The sequence below is a fragment of the Acinonyx jubatus genome, chromosome C1 (assembly GCF_027475565.1).
Source record: "Acinonyx jubatus isolate Ajub_Pintada_27869175 chromosome C1, VMU_Ajub_asm_v1.0, whole genome shotgun sequence".
Taxonomy (NCBI): Eukaryota; Metazoa; Chordata; class Mammalia; order Carnivora; family Felidae; genus Acinonyx; species Acinonyx jubatus.
The window spans coordinates 54,574,702-54,601,779 of NC_069381.1; the positions used below are offsets into that span (position 1 = coordinate 54,574,702).

Genomic DNA, 27,078 nt, shown 5'->3' on the forward strand with positions numbered 1-27,078 from the left:
CTTTTCCCCTTGAACATATAATTATCCTCCATTCATCCCCCCAACTAAAAAATCCTTCCTTTAGCTGTGTCTTCCTCTGTTACTTTATCTACGCTTCCTTTCATAGTCTAACTCTTCAAATATTAGTAAATAATACTGTCTACTTCCTTATTCCTTATTGGCTCCAAAATTCACTGCAATCTAGTTCCACCTCTCCTCACCTACCGCATAGAGATTACTTTCATTACAATCCCCTAGTGCTTCAACTTGTCAAATCCAAGGGACTCTTTTCAGTACTTATCTTTGTAGCATCTGACAGTTAACTCTTCCCTCTTCTGGGACATCACTGTCTCTTATTTTTCAACCTCCTTGGGACCTCTAACCACCTGACCCTTCCATTTTGGACTAATTTGTACCTTTTAGGTTTCTCATCTCTATTTAATCCAGAATCTACAACTCACTAATTGAATAACTCTTTTACCATTATATTCAACTTGGATTTTCTTTCTCTTTGACCTTTTGCCCTATCCTTACAAAAGCTAGTCCTCCCATTTTATTTCTCCTTTATTAGTTTCCTCTTTTAAAGATTACACTTAAGCTCAAACCCCAGTTATTAGTTTGCTCTCTCTCTCTCCACACACACACACACACTATCCCTGAGTAAATTTACCAACATCCATAGTTTCAATGACTACTTCTATTCCACTTCCTTATGGAAGTCTATCATTACCACTACTACCTCCTTTCTTCCATCCCCTGAAGATTTTATATCCTAAATTACTGACTCTCTCTCAAATATTACTTCTGGCATAATTCTTGAGTATTTCAATATCCATGAAGGTAATCCTTTTAATGTTATGGCTTCTTAATAACTTGAAGCCTTCTCACATACATGATCTAGCCCTCCTTGCTATGTCAGCTATTTATTCCAATGGTCATACATGGTCATCCCATTGCTAAGGGCAAGGTCAACTATCACTTCCTTTTTTTTCCACCTTATACACCCTCTGAATACCCAAATTCAAACAACTTTACTCAACTCCCTTCAACTCCATTGTCACCTTAGAGTCCTTGATTCTATCTACCATGTTTACTCCCTTCCCCATCCCTCTCATGCAATCTCTTCTCTCCTGAGCTTACAGTTAATAAATATAAGCCATAGTTAATTATTGACATACCTCGGAGATATTGCAGGTTCAGTTCCAGGCTACCACAATAAAGCAAGTATCACAATAAAGTGAGTAAAATGAATTTTTTTGGTTTCCTAGTGCATATAAAAGTTATGTTTACACTATAGTCTATTAAATGTGCAATACCATTATGTCTAAGAACACAACGTACATATCTTAATTTTTTTATTAAATTTTTTTTTCAACGTTTATTTATTTTTGGGACAGAGAGAGACAGAGCATGAACGGGGGAGGGGCAGAGAGAGAGGGAGACACAGAATCGGAAACAGGCTCCAAGCTCTGAGCCATCAGCCCAAAGCCCGACGCGGGGCTCGAACTCACAGACCGCGAGATCGTGACCTGGCTGAAGTCGGACGCCCAACTGACTGCGCCACCCAGGCACCCCGTACATATCTTAATTAAAAAATACTTTATTGCAGGGGCGCCTGGGTGGCTCAGTCATTTAAGCTTCTGACTTCGGCTCTTGTCATGATCTCATGGTTTGTGAGTTCGAGCCCCACGTCAGGCTCTGTGCTGACAGCTCAGAGCTTGGAGCCTGCTTCAGATTCTGTGTCTCCCTCTCTCTTTGCCCCTACCCTGCTTGCACTCTGTCTCTCGCTCTCTCTCTCAAAAAAATAAACATTGAAAAATAAAAAAAAATACTTTATTGCTAAAAAATGTTAACTATCATCTGAGCTTTCAGTGAGTAATAATCATGGATACAGTTCATGATAAGAAATACAATAATAAAAAAGTTTGAAATATTGTAAGAATTACTGAAATGTGACACAGTGCCAAAAAGTGAGCAAATGTTGTTTGACAAATGGCGCCAATAAGACAAGCTCAACACAGGGTTGCCAGAAACCTTCAATCTGTAAAGTACACAGTATCAACAAAGTGCCATACAGTGAAGTGCAATAAAATGAGGTATGCCTGTATTATAATCTTTACTTACATTCTCATCTTCCTTTTCCTTTTCCTTTTTTAAATTCACTGTATTTGCTGCAAAACCAAAACTATGACCCATTCAAATCATCTTCTTATGTTGAGCCTTGCACCTGTGTATCAACCATGTTTCTAGCTTCGGGTAAACCTGATGTTTTATCATTTGCCATAAATGTATAGGCCCAATATGTCTTGTTCTGGACAAACTGATATGCTCAAGTTACTGTGCCTTGGTTTCCCGACTCCTTGTCACTCCTTTCTCTCCCAGGGGTACAATTTTCCAATGTGAACTAGTCTATCCCCAACCATCTCTCTTATCAGGCTCTCACACTATGGGCCACTATATATCTTCCCTAATCACCCTATAGCCAGGTACCAGACAACTTGGGATGGTCCCTAGGTTCCAGATCCCACTGAAATGATTAAAACTAGTCCAGCTTAAGCCTGTTCACCATGTCTCACCTCTACCTTCCCACCAAAAGCACAATAGAGATGGGCCCACAGTTTCTCCCTTTCCCTCTGCCTGGTGGCTAACCACACTGCTTCCCGATGTAGCCCCCTGTAGCATTGCCTGCCCTCTCCTCTTGGAAACTATGAGTAATAAACTATTTTTTTCAATGGCAATCACTTCCTGATCTGTTGACCTTACTATACCTGTAATTTTCTTTAATACACTATGTTTTAATTCAACCTGTACAGCTAAAAGAAGCTGGAGAAAAAACATCCAACCATGATGCCAGGTCTCACTTTATGGATTTTTGCTTTAAAGTGTGTCCTTAAAATTAAAAAGTATATGGAAGCCAATGAAAATGATAACACCACAACCCAAAACCTCTGGGATGCAGCAAAGACAGTCATAAGAGGAAAGTACATAGCAATCCAGGGCTTCCTAAAGAAGAAAGAAAGCTCTCAGATACACAACCTAACCTTACGCCTTAAAGAGCTGGAAAAAGAACAGCAAATAAAACCCAAAACCAGCAGAAGACAGGAAATAATAAAGATTAGAGCAGAAATTAATGCTTTTGAAACAAACAAACACAAAAAACCCAGTAGAACAGATCAATGAAACCAGAAGCTGGTTCTTTGAAAGAATTAAAAATAGCTAAACCACTAGCCAGTTTGATCAAAAAGAAAAAGGAAAGGACCCAAATAAATAAAATCAAGAATGAAAGAGGAGAGATCACAACCAACACAGAAATAAAAACAATAATAAGAGAATATTATGAGCAATTATATGCCAATAAAATTGGCAATCTGAAAGAAATTGACAAATTCCTAGAAACATATGCATTACCAAAACTGAAACAGGAAGAAATAGAAAATTTGAACAGACCCATAACCAGTAAAGAAATTGAATTAGTAATTAAAAATCTCCCAAAAACCAAGAGTCCAGGGCCAGATAGCTTTCCAGGGGAATTCTACCAAACATTTAAGGAAGAGTTAACACCTATTCTCTTGAAGCTGTTCCAAAAAATAGAAATGGAAGGAAAACTTCCAAACTCTTTCAAGGCCAGGATTACCTCGATTCCAAAACCAGACAGAGACCCCACTAAAAAAAAGAACTATAGACCAATTTCCCTGACAAACATGGATGCAAAAATCCTCAATAAGATATTAGCCAACCGATCCAACAATACATTAAAAAAATTATTCACCACGACCAAGTGGGATTTATACCTGGGATGCAGGGCTAGCTCAATATCCACAAAACAATTAACATGCTTCATCACATCAATAGAAGAAAGGACAAGAACCATATGATCCTCTCAATAGATGCAGAGAAAGTATTTGACAAAATACAGCATGCTTTCTTGATAAAAACCTTCAAGAAAGTAGGGATAGAAGGATCATACCTCAAGATTGTAAAAGTCATATATGAAAAACCCACCGTTAATATCATCCTCAATGGGGAAAAACAGAGCTTTCCCCCTAAGGTCAGGAACAAGACAGGGATGTCCACTCTCACCACTGTTATTCAACATAGTATTGGAAGTCTTAGCCTCTGCAATCAGACAACACAAAGAAATAAAAGGCATCCAAATCCGCCAGGAGGAGGTCAAACTTTCACTCTTCGCAGATGACATGATACTCTATATGGAAAACCCAAAAGATTCCACCAAAAAACTGCTAGAACTGAATCATGAATTCAGCAAAGTTGCCAGATATAAAATCAATGCACAGAAATCGGTGCATTCTATTCACCAACAATGAAACAACAGAAAGAGAAATCAAGGAGTCGATCCCATTTACAGCTGCACAAAAAACCATAAAATACCTAGGAATAAATCTAATGAAAGAAGTGAAAAATCTATACACTGAAAACTATAGGAAACTTATGAAAGAAATTGAAGAAGACACAAAAAAATGGAAAAAGATTACATGATTCTGGATAGGAAGAACAAATATTGTTAAAATGTCAATACTACCCAAAGCAAGCTACATATTCAATGCAATCCCTATCAAAATAACACCAGAATTCTTCACAGAGCTAGAACAAATAATCCTAAAATTTGTATGGAACCAGAAAAGACCCAGAATACCCAAAGCAATCTTGAAAAAGAAAACCAAAGCAGGAGGCATCACAATCCTGGACTTCAAGCTATACTACAAAGCTGTAATCATCAAGACAGTATGGTACTGGCACAAGAACAGACACTCAGATCAATGGAACAGAATAGAGAACCCAGAAATGGACCCACAAACGTATGGCCGACTAATCTTTGACAAATCAGGGAAGAATATCCAACAGAATAAAGACAGTCTCTTCAGCAAGTGGTGCTTAGAAAACTGGACAGCAACATGCAGAAGAATGAATCTGGACCACTTTCTTACGCCACACACAAAAATAAACTCAAAATGGATGAAAGACCTAAATGTAAGACAGGGAGCCATCAAAATCCTCGAGGAGAAAGCAGGCAAAAACCTCTTTGATCTCAGCCGCAGCAACTTCTTTTTTTTTTTTTCTTTTGAAAGTACTTTATTTTTATTGTTTTTTTTTCAATAATTGAAATTTATTGTCAAATTGGTTTCCATACAACACCGAGTGCTCATCCCAAAAGGTGCCCTCCTCAATACCCATCACCCACCCTCCCCTCCCTCCCACCCCCGATCAACCCTCAGTTTGTACTCAGTTTTTAAGAGTCTCTTATGCTTTGGCTCTCTCCCACTCTAACCTCTTTTTTTTTTTTTCCTTCCCCTCCTCCATGGGTTTCTGTTAAGTTTCTCAGGATCCACATAAGAGTGAAAATATATGGTATCTGTCTTTCTCTGTATGGCTTATTGCACTTAGCATCACACTCTCCAGTTCCATCCACGTTGCTGCAAAGGGCCATATTTCGTTTTTTCTCATTGCCATGTAGTACTCCATTGTGTATATAAACCACAATTTCTTTATCCATTCATCAGTTGATGGACATTTAGGCTCTTTCCACAATTTGGCTATTGTTGAGAGTGCTGCTATAAACATTGGGGTACAAGTGCCCCTATGCATCAGTACTCCTGTATCCGTTGGGTAAATTCCTAGCAGTGCTATTGCTGGGTCATAGGGTAGGTCTATTTTTAACTTTTTGAGGAACCTCCACACTGTTTTCCAGAGCGGCTGCACCAATTTGCATTCCCACCAACAGTGCAAGAGGGTTCCCGTTTCTCCACATCCTCTCCAGCATCTATAGTCTCCTGATTTGTTCATTTTGGCCACTCTGACTGGCGTGAGGTGGTATCTCAGTGTGGTTTTGATTTGTATTTCCCTGATAAGGAGCGACGTTGAGCATCTTTTCATGTGCCTGTTGGCCATCTGGATGTCTTCTTTAGAGAAGTGTCTATTCATGTTTTCTGCCCATTTCTTCACTGGGTTATTTGTTTTTCGGGTGTGGACTTTGGTGAGCTCTTTATAGATTTTGGATACTAGCCCTTTGTCCGATATGTCATTTGCAAATATCTTTTCCCATTCCATTGGTTGCCTTTTAGTTTTGTTGGTTGTTTCCTTTGCTGTGCAGAAGCTTTTTATCTTCATAAGGTCCCAGTAATTCATTTTTGCTTTTAATTCCCTTGCCTTTGGGGATGTGTCAAGTAAGAGATTGCTACGGCTGAGGTCAGAGAGGTCTTTTCCTGCTTTCTCCTCGAGGGTTTTGATGGTTTCCTGTCTCACATTCAGGTCCTTTATCCATTTTGAGTTTATTTTTGTGAATGGTGTGAGAGAGTGGTCTAGTTTCAACCTTCTGCATGTTGCTGTCCAGTTCTCCCAGCACCATTTGTTAAAGAGACTGTCTTTTTTCCATTGGATATTCTTTCCTGCTTTGTCAAAGATTAGTTGGCCATACGTTTGTGGGTCTAGTTCTGGGGTTTCTATTCTATTCCATTGGTCTATGTGTCTGTTTTTGTGCCAATACCATGCTGTCTTGATGATTACAGCTTTGTAGTAGAGGCTAAAGTCTGGGATTGTGATGCCTCCTGCTTTGGTCTTCTTCTTCAAAATTACTTTGGCTATTCGGGGCCTTTTGTGGTTCCATATGAATTTTAGAATTGCTTGTTCTAGTTTCGAGAAGAATGCTGGTGCTATTTTGATTGGGATTGCATTGAATGTGTAGATAGCTTTGGGTAGTATTGACATTTTGACAATATTTATTCTTCCAATCCATGAGCAGGGAATGTCTTTCCATTTCTTTATATCTTCTTCAATTTCCTTCATAAGCTTTCTATAGTTTTCAGCATACAGATCTTTTACATCTTTGGTTAGATTTATTCCTAGGTATTTTATGCTTCTTGGTGCAATTGTGAATGGGATCAGTTTCTTTATTTGTCTTTCTGTTGCTTCATTGTTAGTGTATAAGAATGCAACTGATTTCTGTACATTGATTTTGTATCCTGCAACTTTGCTGAATTCATGTATCAGTTCTAGCAGACTTGTGGTGGAGTCTATCGGATTTTCCATGTATAATATCATGTCATCTGCAAAAAGCGAAAGCTTGACTTCATCTTTGCCAATTTGGATGCCTTTGATTTCCTTTTGTTGTCTGATTGCTGATGCTAGAACTTCCAATACTATGTTAAACAACAGCAGTGAGAGTGGGCATCCCTGTCATGTTCCTGATCTCAGGGAAAAAGCTCTCAGTTTTTCCCCATTGAGGATGATGTTAGCTGTGGGCTTTTCATAAATGGCTTTTATGATCTTTAAGTATGTTCCTTCTATCCCGACTTTCTCAAGGGTTTTTATTAAGAAAGGGTGCTGGATTTTGTCAAAGGCCTTTTCTGCATCGATTGACAGGATCATATGGTTCTTATCTTTTCTTTTATTAATGTGAGGTATCATGTTGATTGATTTGCGAATGTTGAACCAGCCCTGCATCCCCAGCCACAGCAACTTCTTACTCAACACATCTCCAGAGGCAAGGGAAACAAAAGCAAAAGTGAACTACTGGGATCTCATCAAAATAAAATCTTCTGCACAGCGAAGGAAACAATCAGCAAAACTAAAAGGCAACCGGCATGGGAGAAGATATTTGCAAACGACATATCAGATAAAGAGTTAGTATCCAAAATCTATAAAGAACTTATCAAACTCAACACCCAAAAAACAAATAATTGAATGAAGAAATGGGCAAAAGACATGAATAGACACTTCTCCAAAGAAGACATACAGATGGCCAACTGACACGTGAAAAAATGCTCAATATCACTCATCAGGGAAATACAAATAAAAACCACTATGAGATATCACCTCACACCTGTCAGAATGGCTAACATTAACAACTCAGGCAACAACAGATGTTGGCAAGGATGCAGAGAAAGAGGGTCTCTTTTGCATTGTTGGTGGGAATGCAAGCTGGTGTAGCCACTCTGGAAAACAGTATGGCAGTTCCTCAAAAAACTAAAAATAGAACTACCCTACGACCCAGCAATTATACTACAAGGCATTTATCCAAGGGATACAGGTGTGCTGTTTCAAAGGGACACATGCACCCCCATGTTTATAGCAGTACTATCAACAATAGCCAAAGTATGGAAAGAGCCCAAATGTCCATCGATGGATGAATGGATAGAGATGTGGTGTGTGTGTGTGTATATATATATATATATACATAGTATTACTTGGCGATTAAAAAGAATGAAATCTTGCCATTTGCAACTACGTGGATGGAACTGGAGGGTATTATGCTAAGTAAAATTAGCCAGAGAAAGACAAGTGTCATATGACTTCACTTATACGAGGACTTTAAGAGACAAGACAGATGAACATAAGGGAAGGGAAACAAAAATAACAGAAAAACAGGGAGGGGGACAAAATATAAGAGACTCTTAAATACGGAGAACAAACAGAGGGTTACTGGAGGGGTTGTGGGAGGGGGGATGGGCTAAATGGGTAAGGAGCATTAAGGAATCTACTCCTGAAATCATTGTTCCACTATATGCTAACTAATTTGGATGTAAATTAAAAACAATAAAATAAAAAAAATAAAGTACTTCCAGATGGAAAAAAAAAATAAAGTGTGCCCTTAATGTGCCAGCAATCATACTGCATCTTTTTTTTGGTTCATTTTTTAGTACACCTTCTGAGGTCACTATTTCATACTTCTCTCTCCTTGAATATCAACATTTCCTCTCCCATTTTTACTTTCAGCTTATTAAATGAGAAAAATGAGCTAATCAGGTAACTTTCAAATATTGCCACGGTCACAACTATGCACCTGTCTATATTTATGTCTACATTCCCTATTTTTCTCTTCCTACTCTGGACAAATTACCTATGATTCCAGCTTAGGTCAATTTCTCTACTCCTGTACTAAATTCCATTTCTTCCTGCCTATTCAAGGACATTGCTCTAGTAATTCTCTCATGCATCATAAACTTTTCTCAGTCTATTGGATTATTCCTTTCAGCATGTAAACATGCTATTCTTTTCTTATCTTAAAAAATTTCTCTTGATTCCATCTACCTCTCCAGTTACCATTCATTCATCTTTCCTTTAATTATAGCAACTCCTTTGAAAGAACAATTTGTACTTATTGTTTCTCTTTTTTTAATAAAGTAATTAATTAATTAACGTATTCATTTATTTGAGAGAGAGAGACACAGAGCACGTGTGAGTAGGGGAGAGGGGCAGAAGGAGAGAGAATCGTAAGCAGCCTCCACACTCTGTGCAGATCCTGATGCAGGGCTTGATCCCACAACCCTGGGACCATGTCCCAAGCTGAGATCAAGAGTGGGAAGCTCAACTGACTGACCCACCCAGGCACCCCTATACTTTTTGTTTCTAATATCCCTCCATTTATATTCTCTTGAACCTGATCCAGTCAGGTTTTAGCCCTTATCATTCCACCAAAAGAACGCTTACCGAGGTCCAGTCACTTCCACAATATTAATGCCAATGTTCTCATCTTACTTTCCAGCAGAATTTACACTGCTCCTTCTTTGTTCTTTGACTTTTTTTTTTTTTTTTTAACTTGGATTGCAGGACACTTTCCTTATCCGGTTTTCCTTCTACTTTTTCTGCAGTGTTCATCCTTGGGCTCTTCCTATTTCTGTCTATACTCATAGCCTAGGTGAACTCATCCAATGCATGATTTATAAACCATCTATATGATAATGACTCCCAAATATATATCTCTAACTGTACCTATATCCTCTGAACCCTAGACCTATATACCCATCTCCTTACTTGACATCTCAGACTCAAAATTAGCATGTCCAAAATTGAGCTTCTGACAATCTCGCCCTCACCCTGTCCAACAAACCTACTTCTCTTGCAGTCTCCCTCCCTTTTTGTCAAAGATAATGTGATTCTTTCAGTTGCTCAGGTGAAAAAACTTCAAAATATATCCCAAATCCAACCATTTTGTTATCTTCTTTGTTGCCACCATCCTGGTACAAATAACTATCCTATCTCTCTTGGATTGTTGCAGTAGCCTTCTAACTCATCTTCTTGCTTAACATCAGTCCCTTGAAGTCCATTCGCCACATGGCAACCAGAGTGATCCCTTAAAACACAAATTAGATCATGTCACTGCTCTGCTTAAAACCCTCCATTTATTTACCATTTCATTCAGAGTAAAAGCCTAAGTCCTCACTATGACCTAAAAAGTCCTACATGCATCCAGTTAGGTCTCTGACTTTATGTTCAATATTCTCTCCCTTATATACTTTACTCTAGTCACAATGGCATCCTTGATATTGGCAGGTGTATTTCCTTGTCAGAGCCTTTGTCCTTGCTATCCTCTTTACCCGAAATGCTTTTCCCAATAAATAAACATGTTTAGCATCCTTTCTTCGAAGGTCTTTACTTAAAATCACCTTCTTAGTGTGACCTTCCCTGGCTCCTCTATCTAAAATGTCAAATACTCCTCCTCTTAAATATTTCATATCCCCTTGCTTTATTTTTCTCCATAGGACTTATACAACATAATGCATCTTTTACTTATGTATCTTATGAATTAGCTGTCTCCCCACTCCATAGAATTTAAGTTCCATGGGGGTCAAAATTTGGGTTTGTTCAGGGGCACCTGGGTGGCTCAGTTGGCTAAGCATCTGACTTTGACTCAGGTCATGATCTCACAGTTCATGAGTTCAAGCCCCGTGTTGGGCTCTGTGCTGACAGCTCAGAGCCTGGAGCCTGCTTCAGATTCTGTGTCTCCCTCTCTCTGTGTTCCTCCTCTGCTTGTGCTCTGTCTCTCTCTCTCTCTCAAAAATAAATAAAGATTTAAAAAAAAAAATTAAAAATGGCACCAGCATTCTTCTCGAAGCTAGAACAAGCAATCCTAAAATTTGTAGGGAACCACAAGAGACCCCGAATAGCCAAAGTAATATGGAAGAAGACCAAAGTGGGAGGCATCACAATCCCAGACTTTAGCCTCTACTACAAAGCTGTAATCATCAAGACAGCATGGGCATGGTATTGGCACAGAAACAGACACATAGACCAATGGAATAGAATAGAGACTCCAGAATTGGACCCACAAAAGTATGGCCAAGTAATCTTTGACAAAGCAGGAAAGAATATCCAATGGAGAAAAGACGGTCTCTTTAACAAATGGTGCTGGAAGAACTGGGCAGCAACATGCAGAAGAGTGAAACTAGACCACTTTCTTACACCATTCACAAAAATAAACTCAAAATGGATAAAGGACCTGAATGTGAGACAGAAAACCATCAAAACCCTAGAGGAGAAAGCAGGAGAAAACCTCTCTGACCTCAGTCGCAGCAATTTTTTACTTGACACATCTCCAAAGGCAAGGGAATTAAAAGCAAAAATGAACTATTGGGACCTCATGAAGATAAAAAGCTTCTGCACAGCAAACAATCAACAAAACTAAAAGGCAACCAACGGAATGGGAAAAGATATTTGCAAATGACATATCGGACAAAGGGCTAGTATCCAAAATCTATAAAGAGCTCACCAAAGTCCACACCTGAAAAACAAATAATCCAGTGAAGAAATGGGCAGAAACATGAATAGACACTTCTCTAACGAAGACATCCAGATGGCCAACAGGCACATGAAAAGATGCTCAACGTCACTCCTCTTCAGGGAAATACAAATCAAAACCACACTGAGATACCACCTCACGCCAGTCAGAGTGGCCAAAATGAACAAATCAGGAGACTATAGATGCTGGAGAGGATGTGGAGAAACGGGAACCCTCTTGTACTGTTGGTGGGAATGCAAATTGGTGCAGCCACTCTGGAAAACAGTGTGGAGGTTCCTCAAAAAGTTAAAAATAGATCTACCCTATGACCCAGCAATAGCACTGCTAGGAATTTACCCAAGGGATACAGGAGTGCTGATGCATAGGGGCACTTGTACCCCAATGTTTATAGCAGCACTTTCAACAATAGCCAAATTATGGGAAGAGCCTATGAATGGATAAACTGTGGTTTATAAACACAATGGAATACTACTTGGCAATGAGAAAGAATGAAATATGGCCTTTTGTAGCAACGTGGATGGAACTGGAGAGTGTGATGCTAAGTGAAATAAGCCATACAGAGAAAGACAGATACCATATGTTTTCACTCTTACGTGGATCCTGTGAAACTTAACAGAAGATCATGGGGGAGGGGGAAGGGAAGAAAAAAAAAAGTTAGGGAGAGAGCCAAACCATAAGAGACTCTAAAAAACTGAGACTAAACTGAGGGTTGATGGGGGGTGGGAGGGAGGGGAAAGTGGATGATGGGCATTGAGGAGGGCACCTTTTGGGATGAGCACTCGGTGTTGTATGGAAACCAATTTGACAATGAATTTCATATAAAAAATTAAAAAAAAATTTTTTTTTTTAAATTTGGGTCTGTTTTGTTCCCTGCTATATCCCTAATGCCTACAATAGTACTCAACACATAGTAGCTGCTTAATAAATATTTGTTGAATAAATCATTATATCTAACTCAAAACATTCAATCTTCATACTCAGATGTTTACCAGCCTACTGGGTGGCTCTAGCTAAATATCTATAAGACATCTCAAACTGAATAGATGCATAATGAAATATCACACTTACTCATAAATCAGTTCTTCCTCTTTTATTCCCCATAGGACCCCAATAGAAAGGAATTAGTGAATGATGTTATATCTATCAATTAGGTAGTCACTGGGATCTTATGAGAGCATTATCAGTGACCCCCCAAATCTCCACATTCTAAGTTTTATGGGAAGGAACCATGTTTATCATGTCCATAATTTCAGGTCCAGCTATTAGCTCTCTGCCTGATAGGCAATCAGAAAATACAGACCACTTTTTGAAAGAAATTAAAAGAAGTACCTGTAGCCAATTATGTTAGAAATTTATGGTATGGGGCACCTGGGTGGCTCAGTTGGTTTAAGGGTCCAACTTCACCTCAGGTCATGGTCTCATGGTTTGTGAGTTCAAGCCCCACATCTGGCATTCTGCTATCAGCATGGATCCTGCATTGGATCCTCTGTCCCCCTCTCTCGCTCTACGCATCCCCTGCTTGCATGCACATGCGTACTTTCTCTCTCTGAAAAATAAACGCTTAAAAAAATCTGTGGTATATCTCTAACTACATTAGAAAATAGACATTTCAATAGAGGCAAATTAGAGAAGATAACCACTTTGAGATTTCGGGAAGAGGTAACCACTTTGAAAGCCACTACACCTGAAAATAGAGTCATAATACAAGTGGTCATGTACAGCTGCACATTCTGGAGTTTCCTGAAGCAGGGACCTAGTTTGTTTTGACTCCTGTAACTTCATTATGTAGGGCAATAACTGAAAAATGTAAGGCATTCAATTGGTATCTGTAGAAAGAACTCCTGATGATCACTTCCATGTAAACAGAGGCAAATGACATTAAAAACATACTACATATACACAAATCTATGAAATAACCACAAAAAGAAAAGTAGGTGTGGCTTGTGAAAAAGTTTCTGTTTTAGCCCCTTCTTAGTTTAATGGGATGATGGTAATTTTTTTTTAATATAATTTATTGTCAAGTTGGCTAACATATAATGTATACAGTGTGTTCTTGGTTTTGGGGGTAGATTCCCATGATTCATCGCTTACATACAACCATACAACACCCAGTGCTCGTCTCAAGTGCCCTGATCAATAGCCATCACCCATTTTCCCCTTTCCTGCCCTCCTCCCCCACCCCATCAACCCTGTTTGTTCTCTGTATTTAAGAGTCTCATGGTTTGCCTCCCTCCCTTTCTGTAACTTTTTTCTCCTTCTCTTCTCCCATGGTCTTCTGTTAACTTTCTCAAGTTCCACATGAGGAAAAACATATGATATGTATCTTTCTCTGACTTATTTCACTTAGCATAATACCCTCCAGTTCTATCCACGTTGCTGCAAATGACAGGATTTCATTCTTGAAATGATGGTAATTCCAACCTAAACCAAATAAATTTCTTCCATTCATTCCAGTTATTTATAGAACACTTGCTATACATAAGGCCCTGTGCTAAACACTGGCAAAGATACAATATGAATCAGATATAGACCCTAAGGAACTTATAGTCTAATAAAAGAAATAAAACGTGTATATGATTATAATCAAGTACGAAATTGTATTTGCCTCAAAAGAAGTACACAGAAGATGAAATGAGAGTTGTATTAAGATGACTTTGGCTGAGAGGTTTGAACAGAGAAATTATGAGTGACATCTGAGTTAGGTCTTGAATTGTTAAGTGGGATTCCAAAGACATATTTGGGGTGTGCATATAAATGTGTGTTTGTGTTTGGTGCGGGTGGAGGTGAAGGGGGACAAAGGCATTGGAGCAAAATGAAAAATGCACCCTGAGGAAAAATCTTTGTGAACAATGAAGGTAGAAAAGCATGTGGTATATACAGGGAATCTTAAATGATTCAATTAAATACATGAAGGAAAACAAAGTTAACCTTTATAAAAGTAAAACAGCCAGGCTAAGTCTGGAATTTTTTACACAAGCAAGAGAGTGTCTTCGAAGGTTTTTAAGCATAAGAGTAAAGTGACTTAAACTATGCTTCAGAAAAATTTAGCTCTATGCAGCACATACTAGAAGTAAGATCATTAGTTAAGATGCTATGGGAATAGTCCAAGTGAGAAGTAATCAAGGTTTAACACAGGTGGCAGATGTAGAAATAAAACAAATACAACATATACCATGTATTAAGCATGTCTTTTTATCTTTGCATTTTGATGCTTTGACATCTAAGAACTTGTTCATCCTGGAGGGAATGCCCCTCCCAAGGCTAATGGATGCCTGTACACAGTAAGGGCTCACTTATAAGCACCCTTATACAAACCAACCAATCCAGAGCCTAAACCCTTAATAACCTTTATCAGGCTGTCACGGAGATCTCATTCTCTGGGCCACTATCCACCTGCCCTAATCACCCTTGGGACAGGAATCAGACAATTAGAGATAGTCCCTATAACCAGAGCCTTCTGAAATTATTTAAATGAGCTCATTGTAAACCTGCTTATTCTTTGTCTGTTCTTCCCACAGAAACCACAATAAAGGTTCGTGCCCATATTTCTTCTTGCTTGTTCTACCTCCAGACTGGCTCTTGTGCTTTCCCATGTGGTCCCCTGTGTGGCATGGCATGCCATGTATCCTGTTTCTAGGGATCCATGAGTATGTAAAAAAATTTCTCCCCTCATAATAGTTATTTCCCTGTCAAAGTGTCTTACATACCTGATTAAAACATAACTCAGGCACCCTTAAAAGACAGCAGATACAGAACTGATCAGAATTGGTAACAGATAATAACAATACTACTTAAAATTTAAATTTCAAAGAACTTCCATCTATATTCTCTAGTTCAATTCTTATAATAACTTGTAAGATATTTAATAGTCATGTTTTACAAATAAGAAAACTAAAACTCAAAGGTCAATTTAAATTTTTTTTTTAATGTTTATTTATTTTTGAGACAGAGAGAGACAGAACATGAACGGGGGAGGGTCAGAGAGAGAGGGAGACACAGAATCTGAAACAGGCTCCAGGCTCTGAGCAGTCAGCACAGAGCCCGACGTGGGACTCGAACTCATGGACCGTGAGATCATGACCTGAGCCGAAGTCGGACACTCAACCGACTGAGCCATCCAGGCGCCCCTCAAAGGTCAATTTAAATGCTCAAACTCACCCATCTATTAATCTGTTTATTTGTAAATTAAGGTTAATAATAGTACCTATCTCATTGAGTTAAGGTGATGATTAAATTAGTCTTCACTTTTTTTTTTAATATTTATTTATTATTTTTGAGCCACAGAGAGATAGAGTGTGAACGGGGGAGGGGCAGAGAGAGAGGGAGACACAGAATCTGAAGCAGGCTCCAGGCTCTGAGCTGTCAGCACAGAGCCCGATGCAGGGCTCAAAATCACAGACTGCAAGATCATGACCTAAGCTGAAGTCAGATACTTAACCGACTGAATCACCCAGGTGCCCCTAAATTACTCTTTACTTCTAAAACACAATAAGAAGTTAAATTGTAGACATGTTCATATTAGATATCAGTGATATCTTGATGGAGCCATCTGGTAGCAGTTATAAATGCAAGAGTAAAGTGAATTTTAAGGAATAGAAGTGAAAGCTGGAGATTCAGATTTGAGAATCTCTGTATGGAGATGATAAGAAATGAACTGAGTCCCAAAATAAAAACCTAAAGGCATAAAAAGAAGGTAATAGAACCAAGGGGAGAAACTGGAGATAGTAAAAGAAATCAGAAAAGAGGTATTTGAACCAGTAAAGTTCAGGGATAACTTAAATTTATTGAGGAAGATCAATACTGTCAGATGCTGCAGAGAGGTAGAAGTTAAGAAAGCCCATTGAATTTGGTGACTTTTGAAACCTTTAGATAACTCATTATTGACCTTTGAATAGTTTCTGTACAGAAATGGAGACAACAGATCGCAAGGGTTGAAAAGCGAACATAGATGTTCTGGTCCAACATGTAAAGACCACAAAAGTCATCAATCTTATTTTTATAACAAGAAAAAAGCTTAGCAAACTGAAAATCAACAGGTTTTTCAGATCCATCATGTAGTTTATAGGCAAACCACTGGCCTGAAAGTTGGACAGGCAGGAGAAAACAGAGAATCACAATTTACTGAGAGTAGAAACTTTGCAACTAGGGCCAGCAAATGGTAGGAAAACTTAAAGGATAACTGACTAATTGCTGGAGACTGAGTGTAGACTAATTTGAAAGGTAAAAATTCCTGAGGGCCCAGCCTCACACGGAGGCCCACCATGAGACTCATTGGGCTCTTGGGATGATCAGAGAAAAACTCCCTAATAATTTCAGCAGGGAGATAGGGCATAACTATTCTAAAATATACTCAGAATGTTCAGTTTTCCTTAACAAAGGCCTGCCCTCAAGGAAAACTATTTTATCAGAGCCTAACCAATGTGGGGGGAAGGAAATACACAACTCCAAGACCTCTAGACTTCTTGTTCCACCTAAGGAAAAAAAATCTGAGAAACACTTATGAAGGTCACAGTGAAGGGACAAACGCCCACTAAAAGACTAAGACTAATCATGGGATTATAGAACACTTCCTCTCCCCCCAACATCTTATCACCACACCAAGAGGTCACCTGTACAGTAACAGGGGACTGGAATGGAAAGAAATGCAAGGCTCAGACTCTATGAAGGAGTCTCTAGGGAAACCTAAAACACAGAGGAGACAAAAACAAGGACACCAGAGGAAATTGAAGCCTCAAAAACCCACCACACAGCCCAATTTCCAGTCAGATAGACACAAAATCTCACATTAAAGGCTTATTTTCCTCAGTTCATATTACCTGATGCAACATGTTCGTTTTCAACAAAAAATTACAAAGCATATCAAAGGGACAAAGAACAGTCTGAAAAAACAAAGCAAGCATTACAGCCAGACTAAGATATGGCAGAGATTTCAGAATTGTCAAGAATAGGAATTTAAAATAATTATGATTAATATGCTAAGGACTCTAGGGGCACCTGGGTAGCTCATTCGGTTAAGGGTCCAACTCTTGATTTTGGCTCAGGTAATGATCTCACAGTTTGTGGGATTGAGCCCCACAACAAGCTCTATGCTGACAGCGTGGAGCCTGCTTGGGATTCTCTCTCTGTCAAAATAAATAAATAAACTTAAAAAAATATGCTGAGGACTCTAATAGAAAAAGTGGATAACATGAAAACTCTAAGAAAGAATCAAAAGGAAATGAATGAACATGTAAGAAAGGAGAATGGAGGAACTAGGCAGAGAAGTGGGATAAAAGCATTGAAGAAACAGTGGTTGTTTCTCATATTCCTAGCTCATATTCCTAAGCTAATAGAGAAGATCTAATATAGGAAAAACTGGAGAAAATGGAAAATTGGTAAATACATGTTTTATGAGATTCTTTTGAAGTTCAGGATTAAGTCCTAAAAGGAGAAAGATGAGAAATAACATTGGTTACTGGTCAAACCAATGGTTGTAAACTTTAAAGTCTATGAAATTTTGCTTTAATTGGGTAAGCTGGCTATCTCAAAAAATGAAGATTATACTACTTCCCATCTCCCACCTGATTCTTTCCTTAATAGGTAATTTCCTACGAATTTGTCATTATGTAAGAAATTCCCAAGAGAATTTTTCTAATCCTCTCAGCTACTATGAGAGTTACAAGACTTTTTAAAAAAATTCACATGAATTCAACACAATTTTACTTTCAGATTTCCATACCTACAAGTAAAACAAAAATCAGACAGGATGAGCAGTAACCAATATTAGGTTCAGTCAGCAAATACTTATTGAGTGCCTTCTTCATTGAAGGCAATAGCAGTGAACAAAACAAAAATGCCTGCTCCATGGAGTTCGACAATTTGGGTGAAGACAGAATAATGAAAAAGTGTATCATATACGAAGGAGGGATAAGTTTTATGGATAAGTTTACCCAAGGTTGAGGAACTGGATATATTGGTAATTAGAAATATTATTATTTTATGACAGGTGGATTAAAAAAAATGTTTTAGCTTTGAGAGACAGAACGTGCACATAAGTGGGGGAGGGGCAGGAGAGAGGGAGAAGGGGAGAGAGAGCGAGAGAGAAACCTCTTGTGGCTGGAACCCATGAACCATGAGATCATGACCTGAGCTGAAATCAAAAGTCAGACGCTTGACTGAGCCATCCAGGCGCCCTGAGAAGGATTTTTTGTTAAGGTGACAGGTGAAGGAAATGTGAGTCATGAGACTAACTGGGGGTGCAATATACCAAAGAACAGCAAATGCATAAGCCTTAAAATGGGAAAATAATGTGCCTTACATTGCTGTGAAACAATGAGCCAAAGGAAAGGGTCCAAGGTGAGATCCTGTGGGTCTGTAATGACATGAGCTTTTTACTCACATAGAAAAACTGGAGGGTTTTGAGAAGAGCCACAGTGATTACTAAGTTTGGGGTATTAGAAGACCATTTAGGTGGTTACTGTGATGTGATAGGGACTTACATTAGGGAGGTAGTCTCGATTTATTTTGCAGGTAGAAATGATAGAATCTGCTGATGGAGTGGGGCATTAATGAAGTCAAGGGAAACTCCAAGGTTGTTTATTGTGTAATTGGAAGAGTGGAAACTCTCATTTACTGAAATGTCAAAGACTGCAAAATACATAAGGGGTTGGGGGGGATTAGTTTTGCATATAAATTTGGAGATGCCTATTAACTTCTAAGTGCAGACATTGATTGTTTTAAAGTCTGGATTTTGGAAGAGGTGCTGGCTAGAAATATAAACTTGTGAGTCATTAGTATATAGGTGATTTTTAAAGGCATAACGCAATAGTGAAAAAAAAGGTGTTTAAAAACTGACCCCAGCAACACTCCAGTATTTAGATATGAAAAGAAGAAAAGTTACCACCAGCGAAGTAATTTGAAAACAAGTAGCCATAAACCAAAGAGAGAACTAGGGAGGGCTGGTGTCCAAGAAACTAAACGAAGTGATTCAAAACTTGAGAAGTAGGAGGGTTAAGAAGAAACTGAGGAATGGCCATTGCATTTGGATGCACGCCTATTGTTGACCTTCACGCAAACTATTTTGGTGTTGTGGTGGAATGGAAAAAAGACCCTGAGAACCATATTCTGGAGAGAATGTAAGGATCTCCCCCAAGAACTTTCAACAAGTTCTATTAAAGATTAGCTGAGCTAGTGGAGATTGGAGGAGAGATGCTGAAGGTCTGAGAAGAGAACAAAAGTGGTCCGGAAGTGTGGGAGAATGGATGAATCAGAAAACTTTAGTGCAATTGCTGGGCAGCACTAAAGAACCATTTGAAGTTGTAAGCGAAACAAGTCCACAGAGTTGTGTGCTCTTCTCCAACCTCTCGTTCAAGTGTTGCAGAAATGGCAGAACATTAGCAGGAATGGGTTTTAAAAGCACGATAGCATGAGGAAGCAGGAAAAAACTTCGACGACAGAGCATTAGTAAAGTTCAGTCCTCTGGCTCACTGAAGCTGAGGATTGAATGGGGGCAACAAGCTTGACCCGGCAGACCGGAAAAACCACCCCAGGAATGCTAGGAGGAGGAGCGGTTCTAAACAAAGTAGGTCTTTCCCGTAGAGCAAGCACAGCAGTAGGGGGTTCAAAAAGGCTGTACTAGGCCACGGAAGGCGACACTGCGGTATGAGAGCTTCGAGGGATGACTGAACCCAGACGCACTAAGAGACTGGATCTAAAGGGGCTTCCTCCGAGACCCAGGAAGATTAGCGCCGGAACTTACAACCAGAGGTTCTGTTGCTTGCGGCTGTTTGCTGGAGAGATAGGCATGGTTGCGACAGGCTGTGGAGTGGTGGGCCACCCCTTCCCTGGCTGCTTCTGGAGTCCCTGTACCCCAACCCTCGGCGTTAGCGGCTCTGGCTGAGACTCGGGAATGTTTGCCGGGCGTCATGGAGACGGAGGAACCCTGGCTCAACAAGCGGCCGCGCGGTTGGCTGGCGGCTGGAGACCGAGGAGGAGGGCGGAGGCGGAGGGGAGGGCAGAGGGTTGGTGGAGCAAGAGGAAGCCCCGGACGACGACTAGAAAAAGGAGGCGGGCGGCCCGGGCCCCAGGCCCCTCCCAGGTTCTGAGTCTCCCCGGCTGCAGGCGGATGGATGGGGCTTCTTCAGGCGGTGGCGGCAGCAGTGAAGGTGGCGGCGGCAGCAGCGGCAGCGGCTGTAAGTGCAGCCTCCATAAACCATCTCTCCTCTCCTAGTCCTGATTGGGATGAGGGGCTCCTAAAGTGTCCTCGGTCCCCTTTCTCTCCTTCCCCTCCCCCACCGTAGAGTACCGCCCGGAAGACCCTTAACTTCCGGGGAGGGGCTGAGAGAGAACGCGCCCGGCCCGCTTCCCCTCCCCGAGTGCGTCGCCCCTCTGGGCGCATGCGCAGCTGTCCGCCACAGCGCACCCCGTCCTAGCCCGGTCTTTTGCTTTGGCGGTGGCGGCGGCGCGGATCTTCCCCGGCGGCCGCGGTGCGCTGGGAATCCGCTGCGGTGTGAGTTCGTCTCGCGCAGTTCGCTTCCGCCCCTTTCTCCTGTCGGCCCCCGAATTCGGTCGGGGTGGGGCTAAGCTGACCATCCCCCTGTGGCTCCGCCTCTTTTCCCCTGTAGATCCGGGTTCGGTCCCAGCCCTCCCTTGGGAGGCTTCTGCTCGCACTGCAGTCCCCGTGGTGAGCAGGGTCCTGGGCAAGCCGCCCTTTTTGAAGGGAATGAGGGAGGGCAGGAAGACTGAAGAGGGCATTAATATGAAAGAACGAGGTTCTCCTGCCCGATGGGAAGATCCCTGGGGACAGATGCCTCCCCCTCCTTGAAATGGCCTTGTTTTTACAGCTTTTCTTGGAAAGATCCCTGGCTGGGAGCCCATTTCTGCTCCTCGTTTGCTGTGTGACCTTGGGCGAGTCACTACCCCTCTCTGGGCCCCAGTTATCCTTAAAGCTTCCTCCAACGCTAAAACTCCTAATTTTGCAGAAAAGCTTGTGCAGTTACAGACTCACCCGTCTACTGGGGCCGCTTAGCCCAGATGACTTGGAATTGACTGAACGAACCTTCTTTCTTCAATCATGGATGGAATGAGGCGACCTATTTATTGGGTCGCTTTTATTTCTTTACAAATGGCATGACCCAAGGCCCATTAATGTTTTCCTAAAATTGTCATGGGATCCTTGTCCTAATTCTTGGCCATCTTTTTAAAAATGAGAGGTTGAGAATTAGAGACATGGTGAGCTTGCGGTATCATCATCTCTGGTCTCATTACTACTGAGGCTCTCTTTCCTTTGATCCAGATGGTGTGGTGGCTCGATTCTCCCAGTGCCTGGCTGAGTTTCGGACGTGGTTAAGAACCAACTGGTTGAGGTTCAATGCAGACGAGACGGATGTGATGCTGGTAGGCAGGGGCACACTTGGATATTAAGGGAGGGAAAATCCAAACTCCCTCAAGTAATATAAATATTACATTACTCTTCCTGTATATTCCAGTGTTTGAGAACTGATGATGGGCCAATAATTTCCAGAGTTTGGGTGAGATAAAAATAACATGTCGACAATATTAGGACTATTAAGAAAAAAATCAGTTTGTGATAATCTGATAAAAGGGGTCGCCAGGTAAAACCCTATGTAAAAATTGTGAAAAAAAACAAGACTGTCCTTTGAAGAACCGAAAGGCTATGTAAGTGTTTTGAGGTGGGGTTAATAATAAAAACCAAACAAACAGAAAGATGATGCTGATTCTTGCATAGCTGTGGGGCTTCCGAATGTAATGCATTACTGCTTTGTAACCTGCATTCTGCCTACTAAAGTAAAGGTAAACTCTCAATTTATCTAAAATGTCATTTTAAGTTTTTTGATATTTAGGTATTTTCAACCAAATTGGTAGCTATCCATAAATTTTTACCTGCACATAATGTGTAGGTTGTCACTTTTAAATAAAAATTTTAGTAAATAGTTTACCAAATAATCTCAAAAGGGACTCATGGACTCTGAAAATTGTTAGGTAGAGAATTTGTTGTTAGCGTTTTGAATGCACTGCATTCATCTGTTTCATTCAAACAGCCCTAGAGTAAACTGTTATAGATATTTTCTTGGAGCATTTTGAAAGGTACCTGAGTTGCATAACATTTTGTTTATGTAGTATGGATATATAGTACTTACATTTGCATCAGGTATTGGTACTGAATAACAGGTTATATTTCTTAGGTATATGTAATTGCCAGAGACATTTATTTATTGGTCAGTTTAAGGTACTGGTTGAAGTAAAATCGTGACCTTAAAATGCTTTTGTTAAAGGAGAATACTAACTGAAGGGTTCCCGTGTGTGCGTGTGTGTGTGTGTGTGTATTATAACTTCTATAAAAAATGTTTAATAACTTTTTAATGGAGTATTCAGTAAATTGTTTAAAAATAATTTCCCAATATAATAACAGTTTTCAGAAGTTTCAACGTGGTGAAAGTTAATGTTAGTTTGCCTGAAAATAATGAAGCTTGTAGGTGGGGAATGGGAGCTAAAGAGGCATTTATTCAGGCTTTGTATAGAGATTTTTTTTTGTTTTGGGACATTAGCCACAAACCTCACCTAAAATTGGAATTAACCACACTTTTTAGTTTAACTTTAAACATTTTACTACATGATGTAACAGAGCTATCATTTTGGACATCACATTAACACGTAATATAAACTAATGATTTTAAACAGCTCATAGGTATTAGTGAATATTCTCATACTTTTAACTCTGTCATGTCTTGTTTTTAGCTCTTCTAGTATCAATAGGCATCAAAGACTTATATTTTGTTATTCCAAGTATAAATTTTGATTGCTTGCACTTAAATACAAAGAAGACATCTGTTGAATTAATCCGAAGTGCTGAAAAACTCAGGGAAATGGATGGAAGTAACTAGGAGATAGATTCTGGTTTAATAAAACAATGTTCCAAACATAGAGCTTTGTCTGAAAAGAGCAGTGTCTTCATCAGTCATTGGAGGTGTTTTAGCATAGGCAGAAAAGCCTGGTAGTCGGGAGACATAATGAGAGATTCCTACCTGGACAGGGTAGAAATTGACTAAAGACACTAAGATTCTGTGGCTAATGAACAGTTAATTTTTACATATTTGTTACTGAGGAGGTAAGCAAGAGTTTTTGAGAAAGACTTTGCTTTCCTCAAGGTGGTTCCTAAAATTTTGAAAGATAAGTGTGTCACAAGAATAAAATGGGAGTAAAACCATGCTGAATTCAGGAGTAATGTGTTACAAATGACTTATAATGTTGCAGGCATTTCTTTTTATCTTTAGAATATCTGAACCTAAAAAAAAAATAAAATCACTGAATTCACATTTGTTTTAAAAAGGGAAGGAGAAAAATGTGGAGGGAATTTTTCCCCTAAACGATAATGCCACTTATAATTAGTAAAAATGATACACATTATTAATAAACTTAAAAGTCATTTATCAATAAGAGGGGGATATCCATTCAGATATCTCCTAGATGGGATTTTCCTGACAATTTCAGATTTTCCTGACAATTTCAGTAGCTTAAGGGACCATGATCCCCAGCTTTTAAATCACAATTGGGATGTTTTTGTTGAGGTTGAACTGAAGAATCAAAGACTAAGTGGACTTAAGTTATTCCTGTATTTTGCATTTTGACAACACTTTTTAAAAATTTTTCTTTTTGTGAACCAGCTAAATTTCATATATTAACTTTGGTATTTAAATGGAAAACACTCCTTTATCCCCATGGTATTATAAAGCCTGAGTTTCTACCTCTGGGCCCCTGATTTCTGTCTTTACCCACCTCAGGTCTGTGCACATCAGTTGTTCTTTGCCTTCAGCTGTTTCCATCAAGTGTCTCAAAGTGAAAACTATTTAAACACAAACTGACTTTTCAAAAAATGACTTTTATTTTGAGTCCAAAGGACTAAGGTAATTCAGTAGTGTACTTCTATATACCTGTGCTAAAATATTTATTCCCCCAAGGAATCCTGAAAAACACTTTTGTATAAGTATTCTAAAAAAAATAAAATGAAAATACTGTACAGTAAAAATTGTTTGTAGATTTGGGAACCTTAAAGTTTTCCTTTCTCTTCTTTCCCTTGCTTTTCTTTCAGTAGAAAATGTGCATCAGATGTTTATGTTTAATTGGTTTACAGACTGTCTGTGGACTCTTTTCCTGTCAAATTACCAGGTAATGTCCTTTCGCTTAGCAGCTTCATATACCTATAAATGCACAAGTTATTCATGCACAAATTATTATTGGACATAAGAATTTCAAGTTAATGTTGAATCTTTGGAAAAAGGAAACTGGTTAATAGAGTCTAGACTGTTAAGGGAATACAAATTTAAGCAAACAGCCCATGTTGCACTGTAAGTGAAGTATAAAAGAAAAACTGTGTATGTGCACATTTATGCAGTATATTATAGTGCTGGCATCACATTTGGAAGGAATGACTTTTTATACTGAACTGGTTGATATGGGCAATCATTTTTTGAAATTGCATTAAAAACCCTTGAACATTTGAGGGAAAACGGGCTTTTTGAAATTAAGGCTTAAACTCCTGGTTTAGTAAAATGTGTTAGTGCATGTTTTAATATCACCTTTGTATTAGCCAGTATCTGCGTTAGTAATGGAAATGAAACATGTTTGTTATTTTGCAGTCATTGACCCTGCAGTCATTAGAATTGGTTTCAAGGCCAATTGGCAGTTCTAGGCCAGTATTTTAAAATAAACTTTCAAACTGTAGGCATTTCAGGCATTGCAAATAAGCAGGTTTTCCCTCTCTGCAGTCAAGTCGGAGATTATTTATATCTATCAAAGAGCAGCTTTTCAGTATTTCGCATTTTGAAATTTTCTCCAGTTGTGCAAAATTCAAACATTGCACAATTATGTTGCTCCTGGCATCTCAGGAAGCGTGTGAGGAAAAGCAGATGAGATGTGAGGATGGCATACTACCTATCCACAGTCCCTTAATCTCTGACCTTTAAGGTTTGGGGATGTGGGATTTTACATTTCCCGTCGGGAATCAACGGAGAGAGAAATACTTATCAAGAGACAACCGCTTTCAAAGCGCACTACTTTGTGCCTTTGCCGTTGTTGCATCACAGCAACATCCGTTTTCAGCAAATGCTCTTCGAAAAAGGCCTACATGTAGAATGTAACGTATCTTTTCCCCTGCGATGTGAATGCTGGACACAGTTTTCTGGGCACTTTCCCTTGACCTCTCTGGTCCCTTAGAACCCTCTCCAGCTGGAGTCGCGGATCCGCTAAGGGCAGGGGAGGCGCCCCGCGCGGAGAAGCCCACCTACCCCCCACACCCACCTTGACTCCGCCCCCTCCGCGCTCCTCCCGGGGAAGGCTTCCGCGGGGCCGCGCGCGCGCGCGCCCGCCCCTGCTCCTGCGCGCGCTCAGGCTTTTTCCCTCCAGTCCAGCTCGGCCGGGGCGCCGCGAGGGGGCGGAGTGGGGTGTGGTGGGCGCGCTCGGGCGGCTCCTGCGCGTTCCCGCCGAGGCAGCGGCGGCGGGAGCGGTAGAGACGGCGGCGGCGGCGGCTGGAGTCCCGTTGCCGACTCTCACATCCGGGTTCTGGCCGTGACCCAGCTGCGGCCGCCGCGGAGATGTGACCCGTCAGTACGGCAAATATGGCGGAGGTAAGGGAGCGAGCTCCCCCTCCCCGTCCCGGAGCCGGGCGCCCCGGGCCCTGGCCGGGGAGGAGTGGAGTGGGCCTGGCTAGGAGAGGCCCAGCCCTGCTGGCGCCACTGCCCACCTGTTGTCCGGAACAGGCCGCGCTCTGGGCGGGAGCTTTCCTTGGAACTTAGTTGGGATGGGTCCGGGGGTAGGAGGAAGCGGAGGCGTAGTTGGACTTCGGGGGCAGTTTGAAGGGTCGAGTGCTGCGTGGTAGTGCGTGCGGAGAGGGGCGAGGGCGAGTGGGCGCCCTCCAGGCAGGGGCGCCGGTGGCGCAACTTCGCCGGCCGGTGCTAGGGGCCAAGAGAGAGGAGCTGCTGCTTCCTCTTCTTGCGAAGTTTCTTCCCTCCTTCACCGAGATGCTGTTGCGCCCTTCCGTGTCACCCCCACCCGTTTGCTACTGACATCCAGTCCGTGTTGATGGGGAAAACGTTAAGGCAGAATGGCCTTCAACTCTCATTTTTCTCATGGAGCTAAGATGAGCGTGGAGAAATAAACGTAGCCTTTCGCGATCGGCCCTTTAGGTTGGGGGAATCCCCCTGAATCTACGGAACAGTTCCATTCCTTCCGAAGGTAGAACGTTTTTTTCTCTTTATGTTTCGGAAGAGTTGCTTTCTACCTTTCCCCCTCTTCACTTTCCAGGCATCCCCCCCCCCCCCGCCCTTTTCTATCAAGGCTATCTATTATTGTCTTTTTTTCCCCCTTTTATGGGAGGTTTTTTTGTTGGTTCCCCCCCCCCCCCTTTTTTTTTTCCAGTAAACGAGTTAACCAAAGCCCCCTTTCCTCGGTGGTAATTGATTTATATTTTGGGGCCTCAAATCGTGGCAAATAACCACTGTTATGATTCATTGAAACTTAGTGTTAACGCCTCTGGAGATTTGAATTTTTGTTTCTGATTTAAACCTTTAAAC

At 40.6% G+C, this 27,078-nt stretch overlaps 2 protein-coding genes across 19 annotated transcripts in view; one reads left to right on the forward strand and one right to left on the reverse strand.

The window, feature by feature from the left end:
* The window catches only part of DNAI4 (dynein axonemal intermediate chain 4), an 85,989-nt gene extending 65,423 nt beyond the window's left edge, over positions 1–20,566 (reverse strand). Inside the window, 2 exon segments of the mRNA XM_015082753.3 lie at positions 20,250–20,357; positions 20,359–20,566. Coding sequence (XP_014938239.2) covers positions 20,250–20,357; positions 20,359–20,417 — 167 coding nt within the window. The 5' untranslated portion in view covers positions 20,418–20,566.
* The window catches only part of MIER1 (MIER1 transcriptional regulator), a 60,411-nt gene continuing 53,849 nt past the window's right edge, over positions 20,517–27,078 (forward strand). For 3 of the 18 annotated variants that reach the window (XM_027058918.2, XM_027058919.2, XM_027058922.2), the window contains exons 1-3: positions 20,875–20,999; positions 21,786–21,886; positions 24,600–24,676. In XM_027058918.2, coding sequence (XP_026914719.1) covers positions 24,606–24,676 — 71 coding nt within the window. In that variant the 5' untranslated portion in view covers positions 20,875–20,999; positions 21,786–21,886; positions 24,600–24,605. The other 15 variants (XM_027058912.2, XM_027058913.2, XM_027058914.2 and 12 more) reach the window with 15 other exon arrangements.